The sequence below is a fragment of the Helianthus annuus genome, chromosome 12 (assembly GCF_002127325.2).
Source record: "Helianthus annuus cultivar XRQ/B chromosome 12, HanXRQr2.0-SUNRISE, whole genome shotgun sequence".
NCBI lineage: Eukaryota > Viridiplantae > Streptophyta > Magnoliopsida > Asterales > Asteraceae > Helianthus > Helianthus annuus.
The window spans coordinates 64,587,346-64,614,458 of NC_035444.2; the positions used below are offsets into that span (position 1 = coordinate 64,587,346).

The window sequence follows — 27,113 nt, forward strand, 5'->3', positions numbered from 1 at the left end:
CAATCCGATTGGTGAGGCTTCTCAGGTTGAGAACAAGTTCACCGCAGGACGGTCACTCGATCGGATGGCAATCAGATCGGGTGGCAACCCGTATGCATTGAACATGTTGAAATTGTTTAAGTGTTGAAGTCAGAACATCACATGGTTGGGTGGCAATCCGATCGGGTGGCAACTCGATCGGACGGCAATCCGTTCAATGTTCCAAACTTCAAATGTTGAAATAAAAGTTAAGTGTGAGACCCAAGGTGCAATCCGATCGGGTGGTTGTCCGGTCGGGTGGCAATCCGATCGGACGGCTTCTTCCTTGGTTGTTATGATAGTTTGTCGTTTTATCGAGACTATTTAATAACGTACTAAACAATAGATACCTCGTCAATTACTTAGTAGCCCGATCGGACAAGAACCACCGTAGTCCGACCAGTCAACTGTTCGAGACGGTGTTGCATGTTTAACCCGAAATCGGTAATCTCGTGGATAGAACCCAGATCTTGAACCAACACATCAACAAGGAGGAGTAGAAGGTTAGAACAAGCTCCGATTCTATCGGTTTTGAGTGCATTGAGTGTAAAAGAGTTGAAAGAAAGTTGGAAACCATCTTTCAATCCTTCTCACCATGAATATGTTCAGATCTATGAAAGATCTTTGTTTATTTGTGTGGAAATCGTTCAGATCTAAGTTTTTCTTGAAGGATTGAAGCCAAAACATGAATTTCTTATGAACACTATGATGACATCATCCTAGAACACCTCAAAACTAGTGATTTCACGGTTGAAAGTTAAGATTCAAAAGATAGAAAGGTGTAGGAGTGCGTGTAGATCAAGAAAGTACAAGATTTAGGTGGAAAACTTACAAGGATCGCGAGAAATCTGAAGAAAAGCGGGCTGGAGCGAGTAGGGCAGAGAGAGCGAGCTGTCAACATCAAATGATGTTCACATATGGGGTATTTATAGGCTTTCCATAAAAGGAAAGGGGAATAAGTGGCTGGTCGATCGAGTGGCAGCCCGATCGGGTGGCAGCTCGATCGAGTGGCAACTCGATCGGGTGGCAGCCCGATCGGGTGGCAGCTCGGTCGGCTGACCACTCGATTCGAGTGCTTGGCGCGATGAGTTTTGCGAGTTCAATTCGCGTGCCGAGTGTTGCGATGCGATAGAATTTCCTATTCAAATTACTTTTAATCCCAACTACTATATGTAACATACAATCATCATAATTCACTTGCGTTTAGCGTCTGCGATTCGATTACGATTGAGTTTCGGTTGCGTTTCAATTAAACACCACATCATAACATAAATAAACATGCACAAGTAACACATAAGGCACACACACACGTAAAGCAATATCCAGAATGCGTAATTCGAATTGCGAGTGTGATTGCAATAAACGATAAAGTGATAAAAATACGTGATAAATATCGATTAAACCTCGATTAGTAACAAATACTCCACATAATACAACTAACGTAAAGCATAAAATAGACTATCTACAAGTCAAAGAAGTCAAAACATGAATTGAGCAAGGAGTGACAGATCGCATTTAGCAATCTTGTCTCCCTTTGACTTCAATCTTGACTTTGACTTTGACGTTCAAAACACGGAGTGTTACACCCTCCCCTAGTTGAGGGAATTTCGTCCCGAAATTAGGCCGAAGCCATAACAAACAACTGCGGGTACTTCGCCTTCATGTCGCTTTCGAGTTCCCAAGTGAACTCTGCGCCTCGCTTGCCTTCCCATCGAACCTTCACAATGGGGATGCGCGAGCGTCTGAGCTGCTTGGTTTGGCGATCCATGATCTCGACAGGCTTCTCCACGAAGTGTAGAGTTTCGTTTATTTGAAGATCATCAAGAGGTACATACAAATCATCCTCAACCAGGCACTTTCTGAGGTTTGAAACATGGAAAGTCGGGTGAACGTTGTTAAGTTCCTCCGATAGTTCGAGTCTGTAGGCCACTTTTCCGATCCTTTCCAGAATCTTAAAAGGTCCAACATATCGAGGCGCGAGCTTTCCTTTCTTGCCGAATCTGACCACACCTTTCCAAGGTGATACCTTTTGGAGTACATGGTCGCCAACGTCAAATTCAAGGGGCTTGCATCGTCTATCGGCGTAACTTTTCTGACGACTCCGAGCTTTCAGCAGATTTTCTCGAATTTGGAGGATCTTGTCAGTCGTTTCTTGCAATAGCTCAGAACCGGTTAGTTGCGAGTGCCCGATCTCGTGCCATACAATAGGCGATCGACATTTTCTTCCGTATAAAGCCTCAAACGGTGCCATTTGAATGCTGGAATGATAACTGTTATTATACGAGAATTCTACTAACGGCAGGTAAGCGTCCCAATTACCACCGAAATCTATGACACACGAACAGAGCATGTCTTCAAGGGTACAAATCGTTCTTTCAGTCTGACCGTCGGTTTGAGGGTGGAATGCGGTACTTAGATTAAGCGTAGTACCGAGAGCTGCTTGAAACGTTTCCCACAGACGCGAGGTAAACCGAGCATCACGGTCAGAGATGATGTCGCGAGGCGTCCCATGTCGACAAATGATCTCAACGGTGTAGATTCGGGCTAATCTTTCTACCTTGTAGTCTTCTCGTATAGGCAGAAAATGAGCGGATTTGGTCAAACGGTCAACGACAACCCAGATGCTGTCGTGACCTGATGACGTACGCGGAAGCTTCGTTATGAAGTCCATAGTTATACTTTCCCACTTCCACATAGGGATCGGGCATTGTTCAAGTAAGCCAGAGGGTCTTTGATGTTCAGCCTTGACTTTCGAGCAAGTCACGCACTTCCTAACATAGAGAGCGATATCCCTTTTCATGCCCGGCCACCAGTACTTGTAGCGAAGGTCCTGGTACATTTTATCGGCACCGGGATGAATAGAATACCGAGATTTGTGGGCTTCATCCATCAAAATCTATCGTCAATCTATCCGCTTAGGGATCCAATTCGGTCCAGATAGTGGAATATCCCATTCGACTTATTCACAAGATGGGTTCCATCGTGGTAGATTCTTTCCTTCTTCAAGGTGCGTTCGGTAAAACACGCATGCTGGGCTTCGCGGATGAGAGATTCGAGATGATGCTGGGCTGGAATATTAGGAATGCTATGCAGATAGCTTCGTCGGCTTAGAGTGCCGGTAACGACATTTGCTTTGCATGGGTGATAACGAATCTCACAGTCATAATCGTTGAGAAGTTATACCCATCGGCGTTGACGCATATTAAGTTCTTTCTGGTCAAAGATATGTTGTAGGCTCCTATGATCGGTGAAGATCGTACACTTAGTACCATACAGGTAGTGTCGCCAAATCTTTAACGCAAAAACAACTGCGCCTAGCTCGAGGTCGTGGGTTGTATAGTTCTTCTCGTGGATCTTGAGCTGACGAGATGCGTAGGCGATAACCTTGTCTCGTTGCATGAGAACACAACCAAGGCCAAGGTTCGACGCATCGCAATAGACTATGAAGTCATCGTTTCCGTCGGGTAAAGCAATGAGGGGAGTATTGCAAAGCATATGCTTGAGGGTTTGGAAAGCAAACTCTTGTTCAGTTCCCCAAACAAAAGGCTTGTCTTTATGCGTGAGAGCGGTAAGCGGCACAACGATTTTGGAGAACCCTTCGATAAATCGACGATAATAGCCTGCTAGTCTGAGAAAAGAACGGACTTCAGACGGGTTCTTCGGTGTAACCCAACTCTTAACCGCTTCAATCTTCGCGGGATCGACATGAATACCTTGACTATTGACAATGTGACCGAGGAATTGAACCTCCTCCAACCAAAATTCAGACTTGGAGAACTTGGCATAGAGTCGATTCCCTTGGAGTAGTTCGAGAACCAAACATAGATATTGCGCGTGTTCGGCTTTCGACTTGGAATAGATCAGGATATCATCGATGAACACGATGACGAAGCGGTCAAGAAATGGTTTACATACCCGATTCATCAGATCCATGAAAATCGCGGGTGCGTTGGTTAAACCAAAAGGCATAACAACGAACTCATAATGGCCGTATCGAGTGCGAAAAGCGGTTTTGGGTATATTCTCCTCTTGGATGCGTAGCTGGTGATAGCCTGAGCGTAGATCGATCTTGGAGAAACACGTAGCACCTTATAGCTGGTCAAACAAATCATCGATTCGAGGCAGGGGATAGCGATTCTTGATTGTCAACTTATTCAACTCCCGATAGTAGATGCACATCCTGAACGACCCATCCTTCTTTTTGACGAAAAGGTGCGCCCCACGGAGAGGTGCTCGGGTGAATGAAGCCTTTATCAAGCAATTCCTGGAGCTGACTCGAGAGTTCACGCATTTCGGACGGAGCGAGTCGATAAGGAGCTCTAGCAATAGGGTTGGCTCCAAGAATGAGGTCGATACGAAAGTCGATATCACGACTTGGTGGAAGTCCGAGAAGATCATCAGGGAATACATTCGGAAATTCATGCACCACGGGGACATCGTTTACTCCCGGATTACCTTTCTTTTCCTTCTCCGCTACTACAATATTAGCCAAGAAAGCTCTGTATTCCTTGCGGAGATACTTGCTAGCTTGGACACATGACATGAGCTTAAGACCTTTCGAGGGAGTTTCACCATAAACACACAATACATCACCATTCGCTAGCGAGAATCGAATCATCTTATCAAAGCACATAACTTCAGCATGGTTTTCACGAAGAAAGTCCATGCCTACTATGATGTCAAAACTTCCGAGCTGCATCGGAATGAGATCAATCGGAAAGATGTGATTGTTAAGCTCAAGAGTACAATCACGAAGAAAAGAATTGACGGCGACAGTTCTTCCGGTGGCGACTTCGACATCAAACGTCGAGGGGAGATGGGAGCGCTTACAATTAAGGAGCTTCTCGAATTCAAACGACACAAAACAGTTATCGGCTCCAGTATCAAACAAACACGAAGCATAAACACCATTCACGAGAAACGTACCATTAACCACATTGTTGTCGGCTTGGGCTTGTCGTGCATTGATGTTGAAAGTTCTGGCGCGGGCGGCTTGTTGTTGTTGCTGTTGAGGCTGTTGCTGTTGCTAAGGCTGCTGCTCCTGGGGCTCTTGTTTCACAACCCTGTTCGGGCACATGTTCGCAAAGTGGTTGGGATCACCACACGCGAAGCAAACTCTGGCGTTGACCGCGGGTGCCTGAGCCGCTTGTTAGCCTTGAGGAGCTGGAAGCAGAGCTTGATGAGCAGTGGCTTGAGTTGGTGCTTGTCGAGGACCTGTACGGCAGTTAGCGGTGAAGTGGCCATACATGTTGCTATGCACGCAGAATCGGTAGGCGATACCCACCGGATGATGATAAGTACATGTCGGGCAAGCAAGGTGGGGGCCAGTGTATGCACGCTTTGCAGGCGGTGCATAGGTAACTGGTGCTGGAGCTGATCGGTGCTGAGTTTGCTGCTGAGCCGGTACGGCTTGAAGTGGAGCAGCGGTGGTAGTGACAACACAATTCTTGTTGTTGGAGTTGTTGTTGTTCTTATTCCTCTTGCAACGAGAGGACTTTGACGATTGAGAAGCAGCGGCGGTGTCAGCGGTTGGTGTGGCGGTAGCTTGGTGCAAGTTCTTGGTGGCTTTATCCCAGTAGCCAGCTTTGACTCGCTTGTCGTTGATTTCAGCGGCAAGCAAGTAAGTTTCTTCGATTGTTGCTGGTTTTGAAGCATGCACAAAATCTGCAACACAATCCGGCAGAGCGCGGATGTACTTCTTGATTGTCATGTCTGCAGTCTTGACTTGATCAGGATAGATAATACTGAGCTGCTTGAAGCGAGCAGTTAAAGCAGCGTTGTCACCATCCTTCTGCTTAATGTGCCAGAATTCATCCTCCAACTTTTGGCGCTCATGGGGAGGGCAGAACTCTTCAAAAATGACGTTTTTCAACTCGTCTCACGACAGACCATAAGCTGCGTCATTTCCGCGTTTGTTCCTCTCGGCCGTCTACCAGTCTAAGGCGCGGGACTGGAAGACGCCGGTAGCATTCAGAGTGCGGAGATTGTCAGGACATCCACTCTGACGCAGGGTGACCTCGATGGAATCGATCCATTGAAATAAAGTCGTAGGGCCATCTTCGCCAGTGAATTCTTTCGGTCCGCAAGCTTTAAACTGCCTGAAGCTAAAAGCAGCTTTTGGGGTTTCAGTCCTGGATTCTTCGGACGATTTGCTTATGTTCTCGTATAGTTCACTCATAATTTGAGGAACAACCTTTGCCATTTGCTTGGCGACGAGAGCAGCAAGGCGTTTGTCTTTCTGGTTTTGGCGAGCAGCGCGCGAGTGTCGGGATCCAGATGACGACATTGTCCGCAACAGACATCGCCATAGGACTCAGACACAATATAATCGAATCTCACCTCACACGCCTAATACTACTAATGCTCAGGAACACGATCTCGTATTACTCAAACACATAGGCATATAATCAAAGATTCACATAAGCACGGAGGCACATAATCACGTAAGGCACAGAAAACACAAAGCACAAAAGCATATAATCACAAGAGGCAGTCAGAATACAGAAACCTATCATTCAAAGTCCGCGAGCGTTCGAGAATAGCGATCGCGAATAGCATAACGGGTATTATAGTATAAGCGCGTAACATAGCATGCGAACATCCATAAATAGCGATTTGTTGGCGTTTTGAGATGGCGGTACAGTGCGAGTTGTGTGTGTCGATCAAAGTGAAAAGCGAATAGAACACCAAAAATCGTAACACATAAATCACGTAAATCACATAAAATTCACATAAAAATTGACAAATATCAGAGTCGGCAGTGGCGAGCTCAGAATCGAAACATATAAAAATCGAGAATAGATTGTCTGCGGCTATTAGACATCGACTAACCAGAGTGATTCGACTATTCACAAAGATTCTCAGTACACACTTTGACTTTCGGAACTGTGCTCTCGCCTCGATTGTGGGCAAATGTCACGCATCCTTCCAGTTTCAGTGTGACTTCAAGTCGTTGGAGTCCGTCGAGACTTTGGTGAGAGTTTTGTAAAACCCAAATGAGATCGGGACAAGTTGTCGAGGTTCGGGTTTCACCCCTGACTTAACAACTACGTTCCTGTTTTGATAAAATAAAGAAGAATTATGCGCCAAAGTATGGATTTCACTCCTGATTCAACGCAAATTCTCCTGCTTTTGGATAAAAATGCGGGTCGAACAAACAATTTGGTTGAGAGTTTGCGGTTTTCACACCTAATCTTGACCTAATCGCCCGTTCATTTTCGAAAACTGGAGTGCAGTGATTGTGTAGCATGCGCGAGAATAGCGTGAAGTGGCAAGTAAGCTTGTACAAAATCCCTACAGGGTATGCACAAGTCGGTCTGTTGGTACCTAACTATAGACTAGGTCGTTTCTAAGACATCGACCCAGAGTAGGTCGAGTCTTGCCAAATTCCCTATGGTTATGGCTCTGATACCAATCTGTCACACCCCAACCGATGGCGGAAACATCGGGGCGTGACACTGAGCGAAACAGATTGTCCAGAAGTTTCCATAACAACTATATTTACCAATTATTTAAAGCATCATGTCCCATACCATGACATAAAAAGTAATATAATTATTACAGACAAGATCTAGTCAAATTGTTCTATTCCGACAACTCAGATTTCAAATACAGACAATTCATTTATTTGTTTCTAGACCTTTCCTAGCCTCAATTTCATAGCAAGCCAAGCATATAAACATCCTAAGCACCTGCCACATACGTTAAAGTAAAAGTCAATACACATAGTGTAAAGGTGAGCATACAAGTTTAATAGATATAATAGAGTTCGAAATCGTTACGCATAACCAGCACGTACACAGTATGAAATGAAGCATGTTAGTGATCGACATGAACATATCGATACCAATGACTGCGGGTTGACTGCCCAAGGCAATTCGTAATACACACTCACCACTGTGAGCCATGTAACAAATTGTCCTTAACAACCCCTGAATGAACAGGTGCTGAGTCCTTACTATAGTACTATCGTTGCTAAGGCAGGTAGACATCATTCCATGTGTAAACATAAGAAACAAGCATTCATTAAGTCACGTATAACATGCGGTAATGGTTCGCGATAAAGTATTGTGTAGTGTGTTCGATGTGATTTAGAATAAGCAACGTATGTAACACCCAGAAGTGCGTAAAGCAAAAAGGGATCGAGTATACTCACAGCGATGATGGATTGAAGGGAGCGCTAGAGAGCAAGATTAGCCTGATCAGAACGATAGCAATAACGATAAGCGGCACGTAAAACGAAACAAGGTGTAAGTGGATAGGACAGTAATCCGATCGGGTGGCAATCCGATCAGGTGGCCGGTCGATCGGATGACAATCCGTTCGGGTGGTCGCACCATCGGGTGGCCACTCGATTGGATAGTCATCTCGTTTGGGATGGATGTGTTTGTGTATGATGGCTTGTCTTTTGAATTTTTCGTTGTAGCATTTTGAAAACAGAGAAGTATCTCTACCTTTCAGGTCGGTCAGTCGAACGGCTGTTCGATCGGACAACAATCCGATTGGCGAGGCTTCTTAGGTTGAGAACAAGTTCACCGCAGGTGGTCACTCGATCGGATGGCAATCCGATCGGGTGGCAACCCGTATGCATTGAACATGTTGAAATTGTTTAAGTGTTAAAGTCAGAACATCACATGGTTGGGTGGCAATCCGATCGGGTGGCAACTCGATCGGACGACAATCCGTTCAATGTTCCAAACTTCAAATGTTGAAATAAAAGTTAAGTGTGAGACCCAAGGTGCAACCCGATCGGGTGGCAGTCTGGTCGGGTGGCAATCCGATCGGACGACTTCTTCCTTGATTGTTATGATAGTTTGTCGTTTTATCGAGACTATTTGATAACGTACTAAACAACATAAACCTCGTCAATTACTTAGTAGCCCGATCGGACAGGAACCACCCTAGTCCGACCAGTTAACTGTTCAAGAAGGTGTTGCATGTTTAACCCGAAATCGGTAATCTCATGGATAGAACCTAGATCTTGAACCAACACATCAACAAGGAGGAGTAGAAGGTTAGAACAAGCTCCGATTCTATCGGTTTTGAGTGCATTGAGTGTAAAAGAGTTGAAAGAAAGTTGGAAACCATCTTTCTATCCTTCTCACCATGAATATGTTCAGATCTATAAAGATCTTTGTTTATTTATGTGGAAATCGTTCAGATCTAAGTTGTTCTTGAAGGATTGAAGCCAAAACATGAAGTTCTTATGAATACCATGATGATATCATCCTAGAACACCTCAAATCTAGTGATTTCATGGTTAAAAGTTAAGATTCAAAAGATAGAAAGGTGTGGGAGTGCGTGTAGATCAAGAAAGTACAAGATTTAGGTGGAAAACTTACAAGGATCGCGAGAAATCTAAAGAAAAGCGGGCTGGAGCGAGTAGGGCAGAGAGAGAGAGCTGTCAACATCAAATGATGTTGACATATGGGGTATTTATAGGCTTTCCATAAAAGGAAAGGGGAATAAGTGGCTGGTCGATCGAGTGGCAGCCCGATCGGGGGCAGCTCGATCGAGTGGGAACTCGATCGGGTGGCAGCTCGGTCGGCTGACCACTCAATTCGAGTGCTTGGCGCGATGAGTTTTGCGAGTTCGATTCGCGTGCTGAGCGTTGCGATGCGATAGAGTTTCCTATTCAAATTACTTTTAATCCCAACTACTATATCTAACATACAATCATCATAATTCACTTGCGTTTAGCGTCTGTGATTCGATTGCGATTGAGTTTCAGTTGCGTTTCGATTAAACACCACATCATAACAGAAATAAACATTCACAAGTAACACATAAGGCAAACACACACGTAAAACAATATCCAGAACGCGTAATTCGAATTGCGAGCGCGATTGCGATAAGCGATAAAGTGATAAAAATACGCGATATATATCGATTAAACCTCGATTAGTAGCAAATACTCCACATAATACAACTAACGTAAAGCATAAAATAGACTATCTATGTGACAACCCGAATATTTAAGGTTCGCGTTACTCAAGACTTACTGGGTTAAACTCGTGTTTCGCTAAAATGTTATGTGTGTAGGTTATCTATGCATGAAAATGTCGAATGTGTTTTATGAGCTTGATTAATTATGTCGTGTATTTGTAGGTATGTAGTAGATAACCTAGGTGGGCTTCATTAAATTGCACAACTGGGCCGGAAACCCCCCCACACACACACTTACACCGCATGTACATTCCCTTATGGCCCTAGGTCTGGCCCAGCTACTCATGTAGATAACCTAGTTACGACCCAAACCCTTTTTGTCCCACATTTATTTATCATCGGCCCAAAGCCAAAGGAGTTTACTTATGTTTATATGATTAGGAATTTGGTAAATTATTAACAAACACATAACCCTAATCACCTCTTCCCTCAGTCGACGAAACCCGCAACCCTTGACCCATAAATTGGCAGCTTTGCTTTGCCATTAGTTTTGGCAGTCCAATCTCTTGGGCTTAGGCCCAGTCCGGTAAAAAGGAATAACCGCCCCCCAAAACATATATCAATTAATATACGTATTACTGGTTGCTAAACATAAAACTCAAACCAAAACCCTACTCTCCTTCCCTAGATCGTGCGACAAGAGACTTCCCCCCCCCTCGAGATAACACCTTGTTTGGTCGAATACTTGGTTAGTGGTTCTTAACTGTGACTTTCATATTTGTATGATGTTGTTTAGGTGTGATATTAATGATTAATTATTTGTGATAATATGTGATGTTAATCGTTGCACAAACTTGTCTAGATCATTGTGTGCGAAAATCTGTTATGAGATTAGTAATGATTGATGTAGTGTTCTTGTTTATATGAAATCCCATCAACCTTAATCGATTGTGTGAATAATATGGAATAATGATATTGTGATTAGTTGTTTGCCTACTATTACTCGATGATGTATAATAGATATGTGTGAGTTTTAGAATTTTAACAAGGTGCATGAACTCTAGGGTTTTGGGTTAGTATGTTGGTGGTAATCTGATGTTGTTTGGCTATTGAGATCCATTGGTAAGGGTGATTTAAATTGATGATTGGTCACACACATAATTAGGCTCCGTACATAAACTAGGCTATGTAATCTAAATTAATAATTGATTATGTATTCATGAAACAGTTGTCATGCATTAGTAAACTAAGAGGACTGATGATCGAGATCATCAGGTCATGTGAATTGTTTGGGGTAATGGGCCGAATGATTTGAGTCTGGTCGATTTCTTTGTTTTATGACTAGGATTTAGCATTGATTAATTGAGTATGAACAAGTGGTTGATTAAGTATTGTTATACATATGGCTGTAATGTTATAATTTGTAATATATCGAAGGGGTGGGGTCATGATTGGCACAAACAAGTTGTATATCAAATGGATGACATACAATCACACATATGCTAGGGGTTGCAAATTAGTTGGTCGTTATGTTATATTGGGCTGCGAATGAGGTTAAGTCTAGTATAATGTATATTGGATAAGTGGGCCGTAATATTATGAGCATGGACTCAAATAACAATGTTGCAATTAGGTATAGCTGTTAATGGATCGGAATAGGTTATAAGGTATTAGTTGGGCTCCATGCGAACAAAACTGGACATGGGCCGACTCCTGTTTGCATTGGACCGACCCAGTGTGTGTGCATTAAGGGTGCAGTGTGTTGGATATGTTTATATTTAGGTGCACATTGATAATTTATGATTATGTGTTTGATGGCAGAAATGTGTCAACGGACATAAAGATATATAATATTACGTGCATGTTATGATATGACAGCTTGTTAACCTGGATTACTTAAACTTTGAGTTGTTGGAAACACTAGGACATTGCATGACCCTACGTATGTGTACTTACGTTTACTATACATTAGGTCGCGTGTAACGGGTTTAACATTTAAAGAGTAGAAGCAATAAATCTTACCGAGCAAAACTAAGGTGAGTTCATCTCTCTCTTGAGCATGCGTCTCGGTGGTTGGGTCAGTCTTTGGGTATCCCTGAGAGGGATTGGTTTTGGGTAAATCTGGGAATGTTGGATAATATACTCATCCTATCACCATCAAAGTCCCTCCGTGTTGTTTGGTTACCTGAGAGGTAACATGGTATTAGTTAGTAGCGCTACTTAGGTTTGGCAACCTCACCCCGTACCTGGGAGGACAGGTATTGAACCAATGACCTAGTCATGACCAATGCTTTGATAGGAGCATTGGAGAAAGGGCAATGTAAATCAGAAGCCGTCTTGTATTCGGGATATTATCAACATTAAACTTCAATGGATTAACTAAACACTTGGTAACCAATGTTTTCGTAAAACTATGAACTCACCAGCGTTGTCTGATACACTTGTTGCATGCTCGCAGGTCGTTAGATATCTTGGATTTGGGAACTTGCTGTCTGGACTAGCTGGAGTGGTCATGGGTTGACTGGAAGGATTCATGTGATTGGATTATTGTTACTATACTTTGGTTTTGAAACAGTTTAACTTGGTTTACTATTTGCTTCCGCTGAACATATTGGTTTTCATTTAAACTTGTTGATGGTATTTTATTAATGACTGGGAACTTTATTTAGAAACTTGTATGGGTTCAATGTAAGTAGTGGCTCATTGTTGGTACATCACACGCCTAACAGGGACATTCCCTAGGTGGTATTTTGAGGGTGTGATAATCTACAAGTCAAAGAAGTCAAAACATGAATTGAGCAAGGAGTGACAGATCGCATTTAGCAATCTTGTATCCCTTTGACTTCAATCTTGACTTTGACTTTGACTTTCGAAACACGGGGTGTTACAACTACATTCATGGCCCTCAATCAACAGGTTCGTGTCTTATGGTGTTCACATGCTATAAATAAGTTCGTGTTTGGAAAAAAAATGATACAAGAAGTCATGGTTGCAAAAGTCGCTAGGCGTTCCCTAGTCGGTCGACCGGGGAGTTGAGAGTACTCGGCCTAGGCGGAGAGTACTCGGGGAGTACTCGGACATGTTAAATTATAAAGAAATTAGTTTTTGGAAATAAATACATGTCAAATAACATAAATTTACTAATATCTATAACAAAATACGTGAAAATATTATTCATTCTTTAATATGATAGGCATAGAAATTATGTTTTATTATTTTTAAAGTCAAACTCGGCCCAAGTTGACCTAATAGATACAATTTTGGCCTCGGTTGACCGCGTTTGACCGATTCCGAGTAATTAGGCGGAGTCAAAGAAAGTCGTCTCGGCAGCCAACCTTGTAGTGACTACTCGGGGAGTACTCGACCTTGGAAACCTTGTTTTACCATACGGTGTTCGTGTCTAGCCCCTCAGGTTATCGTGTCTGACACGATATGCCAACCTTATTTAAATTGGAGTGCCAACCATGCACAACATTGAGTGTCCTCGCTCTTGAGTGTAACGCATGGTATGACCTAAAGGTGCGCTCCATTCGAGATTTGCTATTTCTTTTATGTTTAAAATATTATTCTATGTGTGGCCTGTCAGTAGTAAATTTATGCTCCGTGCAACCCGTACACACTAAATTAAACATACACTATTCCTTCATTATATAGTACTATATAGGCATATTCCGACTTTTATGTAGAGAATTTTTACACTATAATTCGTGTTATTAGTAGTGCGGTTTGCATACACTAACGATCTTTCCACCGGCTTTTATGCAGATTTTTACAATGTTTCAATAAGCTTTAGTATTGGGGTGCATACACAACCCAATTAAGGCTCTCGTGACACGTAAGATGAGCTAGAGGTGCACAAACAAGGTATTTTTAATAATCGGTTCTGGGTATTGAACCGGTTTCGGTTTCTTATTTTAAGAGTTGGAATCGGTTATTGTTATAACTAGTTTGGTTCCGATTATTTAACCAAAAAAAACATACCCTATGTGCCCGGTTTCGAGTAGGGTTCGATTCTGGGTAATAAAATACCCTATTTTCGGGTATTTTATACCCTATTTCAGAGCTTTTTAGTTCTATATTTTCATTTTTTTTAATACTCTATTGCGTTTTTATTACCCTATTTTCTCGTATTTTTTGTTTATTATTATTATTATTATTATTATTATTACTAAATATGCATTGCATAATGTAAGAAAATTAAAATAAATGCACTCACATAAATTTAAAAGAAAGATATTATAATCATGCATCGGTATAGCCGGTTCGGTTTCAGTTCTTGTCCAGTTTCGGGTATTAATCGGGTATAACCTTTGACCCGGCACCGGTATACCGGTTTAAACCGGTATAATCCTATATTCCGGCGGTACAACTTCTTTTTCGCTCCCTTAGTTTACCGGTTTGATTCGTGATGGCCAAGCTTCCGACATCTAGTTTAACCGGTTCAATCGGCTAGTATAAACCGGTTTTTAAAACATTTGTAAAAAAAAGGGGGGGGGGGGGGGGGGGAGGGGGTCAAAACAGGTCTGATTTGGGTCCGGTAATCGACCCGAGGGTTTCATAAGTTCAGTTGTGTGAGTAAAAACAGGCCTGGGTTTTCTCCCTATCCAGTCATTTTACCACAATCAAGTTCTTCCTAAATTCAACCAATTGATTCTCCCATATCCATTGAATCATTGAAATTGTATTCTCAATTGGGTTTGAATGTAGAACCACAGATTCTTTCAATAAAATTCTTTCATTTCAATGTTTGCCCGCCACCTGTTCGACCTTTTGCCTCAGAGATGCAGATGCTGTCTTCTCCTTTGTAAGCTCATTTTCTTTCTCAATTACTTGCTTGAAGCACAATTTTCTGTTGATTGTTCATGTTTACGGTTTAAATTACTTCTCAATTGTATCATATAGTTGGCAAGAATGGCAATGTGTGCAGTAGGGTTATCCACTTGATTTTATTGATTTCAAATTATAGATTTAAGCATGCTAAAATTATTCCTTGATTAGGTGCATTTGTAATACTAGAAGGGTTCTATAACATGCAGCAAAGTAACATACAATACCCGAATTAACTACCATTATGATTGTATCTTTCTTCAGGAATTCATACGTTATTCGTACAAACAAGACTCCAATCCCAAACAGCTGCACACCACAATCTTTGTACCATTTCGTACAATGCGGTCGACTTTGCCTGAAAACATCACACCCGGATTCCCGTATGTCTCCTGGATTTGTATTTCGTAGATCGTTCAGAGGGCTTCAGTTACGGAGAGTATTTCGCTGGAACCCTCATTCAGAGGAAGCAGCAAACTTCTCTGAATTAAGAGATCAACTCAATTCTGGTAACAAGATCCATTCAAATAACTTCGTATTTGAAAAACGGTCAGAGAAGGATAAGAACGAAATAGAAAGAAGACGGAAAATCGGATTAGCAAATAAAGGGAGAGTTCCATGGAACAAAGGCAAGAAACATACTCCAGGTACTTTCGTATTCTGTCCTGTCCTGTCCTGGTGTTGTGTTGTCGGTCAATGGGTGAATCTGATTTTGTTAGGGTGGGTTTGAATTGGTTTACGGTGTTGACTTGCAGAGACTCGTGAGTTGATCAGTCAAAGAACTAAAGAAGCTTTAAAAGACCCCAAGGTGTGAAGTCATGTAAGGGCTGTCGGTGTAATGATTTCGTATATTTGGAATATGTTTTATTTCATGTCACAGATGATTATGTGTTTGAACCCGACCCACATTCCTTGTGCACCATGGTTTATTTAAAGTAACACTTTTGAGTTATTACACAGATAGTCCTTGTGGTTTATTGAAAGTAACACCATTGACTACTAACATAAAATTATATAAGGGACTTTTAGTCATTTTACACTAATTTAACAGAAAAAATAACGGCAGTTAGCCTTAATACTCAAAGGTGCTACACAATCGAACCCATAGAACCTAAACCTGTTACAAAAAAAAAGTTAGTACTCAAAGGTGTTACTTTCAATAAACCACGAGGACTATCTGTGTAATTAACTCTTTTTCTAATTTGTTTTATGCATTTTTTTATAGATGTTGCACACGTATTCTCCGTCTGACTGCGTAAACACGTCACTTATTAATTTTCATGCATCATTGTGCCTTTTCAGGTAAGAAAGAAAATGTCTGAATGTCCTCGCACTCTTAGGTATGATTTTTCGTTCCCATTTTTAGGTTTGCACAAACACAACTCTAATATATTAAAGAATTATATTATTAGTTATTATTGATGGATTACTTTTCGACAAGTATAGTCTTAAGCCGCAAATGCTAGTTTGTTGAAGAAAGCTCATATATCTTATAATTAAATATCTTTGAGTTTTTCTATGATGTATGCATATCATATATATATTTCTTTGCAGCGACCAAACGAAGGAAAAAATACGCATAACAATCACACAACAATGGAAAGAGCGATTGAAGTGGAAAAGGTCAAGTGAAAGGTTCATATCAAAATGGGCCGAAAGCATTGCAAAAGCTGCTAAGAAAGGCGGGTATGGTCAGCAAGAACTTGATTGGGACAGCTACGACAAGATTGAAAAGGAGATTGCTCTTCAACAAATTCAACGGTCTGCTGACATTGCAAAAGCAAAAGAAATGGCACAAATACGAGCAGAGAGACGCGCAAAAGCAAAAGCTGAGAAAGTGAAGCTTACTCTAAAGAAACGTGTGGCGAAAGTAAAAGGGTTAGCAAAGAAGAAATCGAAAGAAGAAAAACAGGAGTTGGCTGCAGCTGAAGATCTGAAACTTAAAGAGAGATTAACAAAGGTAGAAGTTTATAAGAAATATTTAGGTTAATTTAAGAGTAAAGTATATAGATGGTCCCTGTGGTTGACCAAAATTTTGGATTTGGTCCCTAGTTTTCCAAAATTACATGGATGGTCTCTGTGTTTGCACTTCATAACACATTTAGTCCCCAACTTTTGTCAAAAATGCATGGATGGTCCTTGTGGTTTGCACTTTTTAACACATTTAGTCCCTAACTTAGACCTTCTAAAACCTTTAGATTGGTTGGATGGGCACTAAATGTGTTACAGAGTGCAAACCACAGGGACCATCTGTGTACTTTTAAAAAGCTAGGGACCATGTGCAAAATTTTGGTTAATCACAGGGACCGTCCGTGTAGTTAACTCTTAATTTAACATAATCTTATCGATAAAACTACATTAAAAATACACATGATTAATGTTGGCATAGCTCTCGAGCTTTAGGCTATTATTTGGTCATTGAATTTGTCACACTCATATACGTGGCATAATGGGTCAAATCGGGTTTGGAAGAAAGAATTTAACTTTTAGGGCCAATCAAAATGGGTTGGGTTGACTCACAAACATAAACCATCTCTAGTATATTATTTTGGCCGAGTAAAATGCCATTTTTGTCCTTGAGGTTTGGCCAGTTTTGCGACTTTTGTCCAAATGTTTGTTTTTCCCCGTCTGGATTCAAAAGGTTTGATTGAAATCTTGTCATTTTCATCCGGCTCGTTAACTCCAACATTTTCGTCTTTTTGTTAACTTAAAGAGCAATTCGGTGTTTGTCACTTTATGGAAAAGTATTCAAAGCCCTTTAAGTTAACAAAATAGACGGAAATACCCCTGACTTAACGGAGAAAAATGGATGGAGTTAACGAGCCAGATGAAAATGGCAAGATTTCAAACCTTTTGGATTCAGACGCAAAAAAACAAACATTTAGACGAAAGTCACAATACTGGCCAAACCTCAGGAACAAAATGGCATTTTACTCTTTTTGGCCTTCATAAATAATCCATTTCTTTAAATAAAACAATTTGGGAGGTTAGAAACACTTTGTTTATGCCATGGGTTACTTTTTAACACGCTCAATCTTTTTAGCCCGCTACCCTCTAAGTTTAGTTTTCCTTTTTTTTTTTTTTTTTTTTTTTGACTGTTTTGAGTCACTAGAATAAAAATAAAGCCGAACTAAATGGATTAAAAGAAATGAAAACTGCCACATATAGAGTGACATTTCTGTAACAGCCTCTTAGCATGATTTGTCGGGTGGGTGACAGATTCACAGGAAAAAGTCCATAAGCGATCAACTAAGTAGTCGAGATCAAAGACCGTGGGAAAGACTTGACCTTGACATTTGGAAAAGAGGAGCAAGGAAAGAAGACGTTTCTCTTGCAGATCAAATTCGCGATGTTAAGAACAAGAAAGCAGAGATCTTTATTGACAACTACACCCCCTAAGAAATCATCATCTGAAACCGGGGTTTACCTCTTTTTACAATGGTTTTTTTTGTTCGATTCAGATAAGTACATTATGATATTCGGTTAGTTTTTGGTGGTGATGCAAGACCATTCATTGTATGCATCACTCTTTGCAGTCGGTAAACTTGGTACTACAATTTTCGTTTTGGAATAGGAAATACCGTCCTTTATGATGTTTAACATTTGTCAATGGTCATTGTGTTGTACTATATTTGATAAAAATGAAGCTTTCCCTGTTATTGTGTAATGAGTAAGTTGACCAGTCAATTAGTGCAATGATCAACTTCAAACATCGAGATAAGTACATGTTATAACGATATCTGTTCATAGGTATATTTGAAAAGATTTTATATATTCTGATAGAGGATCCTGTAAGTGTGAGAAGTGTATTATAACACTATATATAACACTATATAACACCATATAAACACCGTATAACACTATGTAACACCATATAACATCATATAACACTATGTAACACTATATAACACTATATAACAAATATAACACTATATTTTGTCTACTATATTTTGTCTGATAGCATGTTTATGATAAATGTATAGTGTTATATATTGTTATATAGTGTTATATATTGTTATATGGTGTCATATGGTGTTACATAGTGTTATACGGTGTTTATATGGTATTATATAGTGTTATAATATACTTCTCACACTTCTGGATTAATGTACAAGATCCCTACCCTATATATTCTTATGTTCCCATTAATTTCAATGGATTTTTGGGTTAATCTTAGCCTTTCAAAGTCTCTAACTTTTAATCCTATCCGTTCAAATTCCATATTTTCTTCTAGAAGCAGCAGTTTTAGGGAGGGTTTATACACTCAACTGCTCCACAATTCTAGGGATCGTGCTTTCATTCCACCTACGATCCCCTCCTGCCATCTCCAAATTCTTTTTCTCACAATCCAAATCCTCCCCCATCCCTAATCTTTTCTATCAGTCACGATCGGGTCATTGTTTGAACTTTGGTTATGATCGGTTTTCTTGCTTCAATATGAAAGGTTTGAATTTTGTTCAAAGTTAGGATTATTTTTTTTGTTTCTCCACTACGATTTTTGATTTTCTAGACCCAGTATTTGAAATTTGGATTTTTACAATAACGGATCGATTGGGTAACCTTAAAACTTTGTTAAAATGCAACAGGTTGAAAGTGTATTTAAATGTTTACAACCTCTAAATCGTTTTATTCAGGTTGTACATTTTAAGAATTTAACTGTTTAAGAAAGCTTTGCAGTATATAGATTGCCATATTGCAGCTGTTGTGTAGCATTTGTTTGTTTTTATGAGGAAAAGAAATGTGTAGGGATATTTATATGGAATTCAGTTGTACATAGCTTGCTTTACCTCCTCAGTTCCTTCCTTGTTCCCCACCCACCCCACCCAACTCCAACAACCTTTTTTCTGTTTTTAATAAAAGATATTCATATTCATACTTAAATGATAGGTAAACTCGCCTTTTAAAAAAACAAGAAAAATACGTATCTTGAAAAGGTGTTCACAGTCCGATTTAATCGGTATTAACTGCTAACTATGGGTTTGGAACACAACACAAATTGGTTAGATTGATTGGATCAGGTAGACTGTCTTGTTTTTAGTCATTTGGCGAGTTGAATTGAATTTTACTTTCCTCAAAATCATTTCTGTATAAATCTTTTTTAAGTGATAATTATGATTTACAATAATAGTACATATCTATACAGGGTGTGGTTCTAGAGTGAACACTAATGTATTTACGAACTGAGTGAACAAATCCTGGCCATTGATCTACACACGTGTATGGCCAGAATTAGTTCACTCAGTTCGCAAGCTACACTAGTGTTCAATCTTGAACCTAATCCTATACATATATCCAAAAATAAAAAAACGAGTTTATTTATTAACTAGCAGAATAATAGAGTAGGCTAAACGGCCAAACCCCTGTTCCAAAATGTCCGAAAAAATCCGGAACCCAACTACATAAATCCCAAACCACAAACCAACTGTAACTTGTTTCAGTTTGAAAATGTCTAGCAAATCATAAACCTGACTACATAGATCTCAAACCAGCTAACTTGCTTGACAAATCATAAACCCGACTTTATATATTTTCTAACCTAAACATTACATAACATGTTATGCAATAGAGTAAACTTTCATTTTGCTCTCTGTGATTTGGTCATTTTAATGGTTTTGCCACGATGGTTTAAAAATAACCATTTTCCTCCCTGATTTTTCTAACTTATCGTCATTTTGCTCCCCGCCTCTAACTTCATCCAAAAAATCCATTATCTAGAAGGGTATTTTGGTAATTTTATAGATAAAAGCAAGGGCATGTAAGTCTTTTCACCTAAATAAACCTATAACTTGTTTATTTACATGTATATAAGTAATTCGTTTCCGATCCCATCTTTCCAACCACTCTTTCTACCGGCCACCACCATTCACAACCATCCACCACCACCACCTGCAACTACCATCTGCCGACCACGACTACTGCGACTTTTAACTAAACGTTTTACTTGAGTTAGAACCAGGGAGTAAACTACCTAAATACCCCTACTTTTAATCATGGTTGTAGAAGTCCCGCCTAGACTCCGAGTACTCCCCGAGTACTCGCTACAAGGTAGGTTGCCGAGGCACGAGTACTGTTCTCCTAGGCCAATAACTCCCCGAGTAATCTCCGCCTAAGCCGAGTACTTCCTGAGTACTCCCGAATCCGACTAGGGAGCGTCTAGCGACTTTTGCAACCATGCTTTTAATTGAACGTTTTAACTGAGTTAGAGCCAGGAAGCAAACTGGCGACAAACTCGAAAGATCAGGGAGGAAAATGACTATTTTTAAACTATTAGAAAAAAATCGTTAAAATGACCAAATCATAGGGATCAAAACGAAAGTTATACCAACTTGTACAATATTAACCATTCATTAAACCAACACTTTTTGGAGGCAACAAAGTAGTGATTTGTTTGTTTTCTCCCAATAACTTTGTTTAACAATAACTCCACAAGTTATCTGAAACTGATAATCAAATATTCAAACTCACCAAACCAAATCTCATCACTCATAAACCCTAGATCGACACCAACCAATGCCGATGCCTAAAAAGTTCTTCCAAGCTCGATCTCAATCCAACTCACCTAACAGATCAATCTTACAAGCACTCTGTATCCTGATCGGCATCACCGGTGTGTTATTATTCATCATCGCCGTTTCACGAGGACGAATCGGAGCAGAAAGCAAATGTAAGTACGGTAAACCGCTTTCCGTATCGGTAGTTTGGGATAAAAGTGGCGGTTCTAGTGGTGGAAGTGATAGGTTAGGGTTTGTGAGTGGTGGAGATCAGAAGAGGCGTAAGGTGATGGGATTTGTTGGAATTCAGACCGGTTTTGCCTCGGTTGGTAGGCGGAAAGCGTTGCGGAAGACGTGGATGCCTTCGGATCATCAAGGTCTTCAACGGTAATTGATTTGTGATTGTAGATTTGGATTTAGTTATTTTTTTGGTTGTTTTAATTGGTGATTGATTTGTGTTGTGTTGTGTTTGTATCGTATGAGTAGATCGGATCTTTGAGTGATTGTGAAATCATTGATTTGTAGTTAGGCTGTGAATTAGTCAAGCTCAAGCTCAGTTTCTAGTTTATGAGAACTTAAATCTATATAGTGTATTTATAAGTCTATGAATATGTTAATGTGTATGCTATATAGTTTTAGATTTAGGTCAGTTTCTAGTTTATAAGAACTCAAATCTGCACTTCTATAGCGTAATTATAAGCCTATGAATATGTTAATGTATGCTATTTAGGTCAGTTTCTAGTTTATAAGAACTCAAATCTGAACATGTATAGCGTAATTATAAGCCTATCTAGTTTATAAGAACTCAAATCTGAACATGTATAGCGTAATTATAAGCCTATGAATAATATTTTGTTGTATGCTATATGGTTTTGGATTTGGGTCATTTTCTAGTTTATAAGAACTTAATTAGAACTTCTATAGTGTATTTATAAACCTAATTACCTATGAACATGTTAAGGTATGCTGTATAGTTTTAAATATTTAGGTCAAGCTCAAATTGAGCTTTGCTTTATCATACATAATCTGATTGATACTTTAAAGCTTTTCGGACCTAGAATCGAGCTTGCTTTATTGCGTATACTTGTAACGGACTCTGCAGATCACGAGTGATTGTCAAATAACTGATTTCTAGCAAGTGATGACTGATGTGAATTAGTGAAGCTTCTCGCCAGCAATTCGTGCTTGTGTTGAACACTTGAACTGAGTGAACTTATGAGCTTGAAATGTATATCATGTCAATTTCTTTTTTATGAGAACTTAAATTTGAACTTCGATAGCTTAATTATAAGCCTATGAATATGTTAATGTAAGCTATATAGTTTTAAATATTGTAATCGTACGTGATTTTATTGATACTTTAAAGTGTTTTGGATCCTTAATCAAGCTTGCTAGATTGAGTATACTTGTAACAGACTTTGTAGCCTTAATTATGAGTTCGTCTTGTGCAGATTGGAAGAGGCCACTGGCTTAGCTTTTAGGTTTATTATTGGCAAAACTAGCGATGCATCAAAGATGGCGGAACTTAGGAAAGAGGTGGAGGAATATGACGACTTCTTGATGTTGGATATTGTTGAGGAGTATAGTAAGCTTCCATACAAAACGTTAGTGTCAATGAACAAAGTATATCAGTAACTGGTGCCCACTTACTGACAGTTTTACTACTTTGTGTGTCTGTTTTAGGTTGGCATTTTTCAAAGCTGCGTATGCACTCTACGATTCTGAGTTTTATGTTAAAGCTGATGATGACATATATCTAAGACCAGGTGACTGTTTTTTACAAAGCTGATTGTTCTTTGATTAAATATCCTTGATTTCTTATTGCAACCATACACATGTTGTTCCAATTGATCATAGATCGGCTCTCGCTGCTCCTGGCTAAAGAACGTACTCACTCACAGACTTATCTTGGATGCATGAAGAAAGGTCCTGTGTTCACTGACCCGAAACTCAAATGGTTAGTCTTACAAAGCTTCTCATGTGCGTGTAAATTATGTATGGATGTCATATGCACGTTATAGTAATAGTGCTCCCTGTGGCTGTTATATGACCCACATGTTGATCATAATATGAAGGCAAAGTCATCGACAGTTAACATCATAGTTATTAAAGGCACTAGGCGCACTCAAGGCGCATAGGCCTCGCCTGGGGCCTAGGCGCAAAGCGCAAAAATAGCGAGGGCCTGAGAAAAATAAAGCGCATAATGAAAAAACTTTAAAAATATATTAGGTCTCTATGCAGTCAATATCGGTGCCATATCGGTTATCGGTCATGGTCCATAATATCAGTTCAAAATATCGGTTGAAATATCGCTAGCGATAATATCGGCGATATATACCGAGATATCGCCGATATTTTGACATTTTCATCTCGGTCGTATCGGCGCTATATCGGTTGGCCCAGATTTTTATCTTTTTCTTTATTAGGCTGCCATCCAAATACAAAGCCCAGTTCTTTTATGTTATTTTTGGCCCAAATTTTATAACCTTAATCATCCTATCACACTTCCGCACACCATTAACACTACGACAACTGATGTGCTGAACCCTAATCGTCCCTCCCAAGCTCCTGCGCTACAATCGTATGCCTTGGTTGATCTTGATGAACACTTCTTTATTTTGCTATTAATATTATATAGGTTCTAGACTTCTAGTATATATATAAGCTCTAGATATAAATACATATATATATCATATAGGGTCTATGTATATATATTTATGCATGATATTATAAATTACCGATATCCCACCGATATCTCACCGCGATAAACGATATCTCAAATATCAGTCCTTGACCGATAACCAATATTTTTCCGCATTAACTGCATAGTTAGGTATTAGAAAAAGAATACTATTCTTCAAATAAAATAAACAAAGTCTATTATGTAACACTTTATATCATCTAATTAATACCAAAATATTAGTATATTAGTGTTGAAAAGTAGTTTTCCTTGATTAAAAGTAGAAATTTGGCTAGAATCTTGTTAGAATTTAGCCGGAAACTCTCCGGAACCTAGGAATCTTGCCGGAATGTGCGCCTGAACCATCACCTGGAGAGTTAAAGCGCAATTTCCTCGACTTAAAGCGCAACTGCCTCGCCTCACCCGAGAAATGGGCCTAGGCGCAAGAGGCGATGACTTTTAACAACTATAGTTAACATTTTGTCATTTTGGATTCCTAAAAAGAGCGCTTTGATATACAGTCTCATGGGTTTCGGATATATTTCCAAGAGTTAAAATTTTGGATTAATATGGACGGTCCCTGTGGTTTATTAAAATTTTGGATTTGGTCCCAGCTTTTCAAAAGTACACAAATGATCCCTATGGTTTGCACTTTATAACACATATAGTCCTCAGCTTTTTCCAAAAGTATATGGACGGTCCCTGCGGTTGCACTTTGTAACGCATTTAGTCCCTAACTTAGACATGCTAAAACCTTTAGAATTGTTGGCTGGAGACCAAATGTGTTGCAAAGTGTAAACCATAGGTACTATATGTGTACTTTTGGAAAAGCAGGGACCAAATCCAAAATTTTGGTAAACCATAGGGACCATCCATGTACTTTACTCTATTTCCTAAAACAAACAGTATCTTACATGCTGATAGATTACACATATATCATTTTGAGCTAGTGTGTGTGTTTTGGGATTGGGGGGGGGGGGGGGGGTTGACGCCATTGACTAACCATACTGATATATGCAGGTATGAACCTCTAGGGCATATGCTTGGGAAAGAGTACTTTCTCCATGCTTACGGTCCAATATACGCTCTTTCTGCAGACGTTGTTTCAAGCTTGGTTGCTCTAAGAAACGACAGGCAAGTTTGTCCCCACCTTAGGGCACTATTATAACATTTTTTGTTCATTATTCAATCATAGAGATCTGAAAAAGATACTACATTACTCATATACCAAAACAGATATTTGGATTAACTGTTACTAATTTTATAGGCCCCACTTGCGGTATGCGCATATAATGTATATATGTGTGGGCGCTCGGGGGGCAAAAGTGAAAGTGCACCAATTCTAACGTTATTTTACTAATTTCGTGAAAATAACGTTAAAAGAGGCGGATGGTTAATCATGCATCATGTGGTGGCGTTGATAGCCGAAAGACAAGGGGGTACATGCACTAATCGGCATTTGTCTCAATTGCTGAGTGTTATGTGCCTTATGTCTAAGGCTTGATGCAAAACTACAATCGAGCCGGGGGTCTCACTGGAAGCAGCCTCTCTTATTCCTACGGGGTAGAGGTAAGGTTGTCTACATCTTACCCTCCTCAGACCCTACCTTAGCTTTGCTATTGGTGGGATTTACTGAGTATGATGATGATGATGATGATGATAATTTTATTAAGTCCGTGATATTGCATCTCCCAGTTTCCGGATGTTCAGCAATGAGGATGTTACTATCGGCGCATGGATGCTTGCAATGAACGTCAATCACGAGGACAATCGTCAACTTTGTCAACCTGAATGTACCGCTACATCCATTGCTGTGTGGGACATTCCGAAGTGTTCCGGTTAGTATTTTTTTCTCCTTGTATATTTTTACTAGAATGAACTCATTGTGCTCTGTGAATAGGCCTGTAAACGAACCGGACGTTCATGAACTGTTCGTGAACTTCTTCGGTGGGATGTTCGTTTATCTAATAAACGAACAAACATGGAGATTAATTTTTTTCATTTAATTAAACAAACGAATATGAACACACGTGTTGTTCGTTTATTTATGTTCGTTTATATTTTAATAAATACATATGGAGTTATATTTATATAAATATATACATAAAAGAGGTTTTCTAACTACATATATACATATATATAACTAATTGATAATTGCGTTGCGTTTTTCCAATAATAAAAATGGGCTTTTCAATAGAAATTACCGTAATTAATCAATAATTTATACAAAAAGCTACTTTATGTCCGTTTATGTTTGGTCATTTATGTTGTTTTATGTTTGGTAAAATATGTCCGTTTAGATTTGTTTGTTTATGTTCGTTTAAGTTCGTGAACTGTTTGTGTAGGTTTTAAACAAACGAACATAAACGAACACGAACATGCCCATTTTCTTAATAAACGAACACGAACAAAAAGAATTGTTCGAATATATGTTCGTGTTTGTGTTCGATTAAAGTAAAACAAACGACCACGCCTCTGTTCGTTCGGTTTGTTTACAGGCCTATCTGTTAACATGTGAAATAGAACCTAGTATTTATGTAAATTAAATATTCAATGTTGTAGGGCTTTGTAACCCCGAAAAGAAGATGTTGGAACTTCATAAATTGGAAAGCTGTGCAAGCAGCCCAACGTTGCCATCTGATGAAGACGAGTAACGGGTACACTTAACTTGGTCTTCTGAAGTATACGCTTTCACTCTTGAATTCTACGACCCCACGCCTTAGATAAATTTTGTGTGTTTGTATCTCATTCTTTCATTATATATATATCAACTTGATCAACAAAAGTTTTGAAATGGCACAGATTGTAATGTAAAAGTAGTTCTAGAGGTTAGAATATCTAGATGGAAATACTAACCTGCTACGTCATACACTTTAATGTATATCTTGATGGTTGATTGGTTTCCCCATTAAGGATACTTGCATAAAAAACCCCAAACCGTGGTTCCCGCTAGATTGCACGAACTCAAGAGTTGATTAACACGTGAATTTAGGGGTGTGAATTCTTGACACGAGAGAAAACATAACACAAACCTAACACAAAATTCGAAGGTTTGAGTTTAGTCTAAATGAGTCTAGGTTGGTATTTGGTCAAACCCGTGAACAAATTTTGCTACACAGGTCATGCTGGATCAGCCTGATGGAATCACGGGTTGACCCGTTTATTATTATTTTTGTAAAATGTGTTCTATGCCGTGCCTTAAAGTGGTTGGG

General features: G+C 39.7%; 2 protein-coding genes across 3 annotated transcripts; both read left to right on the forward strand.

Annotated features, from left to right (window-relative positions):
* The first annotated feature begins 14,433 nt into the window (after positions 1–14,433).
* LOC110895207 lies at positions 14,434–18,397 on the forward strand. Its single transcript, XM_022142487.2, has 6 exons — positions 14,434–14,707; positions 14,995–15,377; positions 15,486–15,538; positions 16,033–16,070; positions 16,285–16,690; positions 17,950–18,397. The coding sequence occupies exons 1-6, from the start codon at positions 14,685–14,687 to the stop codon at positions 18,127–18,129; spliced, it is 1,083 nt and encodes a 360-aa protein (XP_021998179.1). The 5' UTR covers positions 14,434–14,684; the 3' UTR covers positions 18,130–18,397.
* Positions 18,398–20,986: 2,589 nt separating this feature from the next.
* LOC110895206 (probable beta-1,3-galactosyltransferase 14) lies at positions 20,987–26,813 on the forward strand. Of its 2 annotated transcripts, none has more exons than XR_004875207.1 (7): positions 20,987–21,608; positions 22,673–22,825; positions 22,905–22,987; positions 23,079–23,178; positions 24,922–25,470; positions 25,597–25,739; positions 26,464–26,813. XR_004875207.1 is itself a non-coding variant. In XM_022142486.2 (7 exons), the coding sequence occupies exons 1-7, from the start codon at positions 21,241–21,243 to the stop codon at positions 26,553–26,555; spliced, it is 1,053 nt and encodes a 350-aa protein (XP_021998178.1). In that variant the 5' UTR covers positions 21,093–21,240; the 3' UTR covers positions 26,556–26,813. The 2 variants fall into 2 exon arrangements, 1 of the variants encoding a protein (XP_021998178.1); XM_022142486.2 differs by having other exon boundaries at positions 21,093–21,608; positions 24,922–25,035.
* The last annotated feature ends 300 nt before the right edge of the window (positions 26,814–27,113 follow it).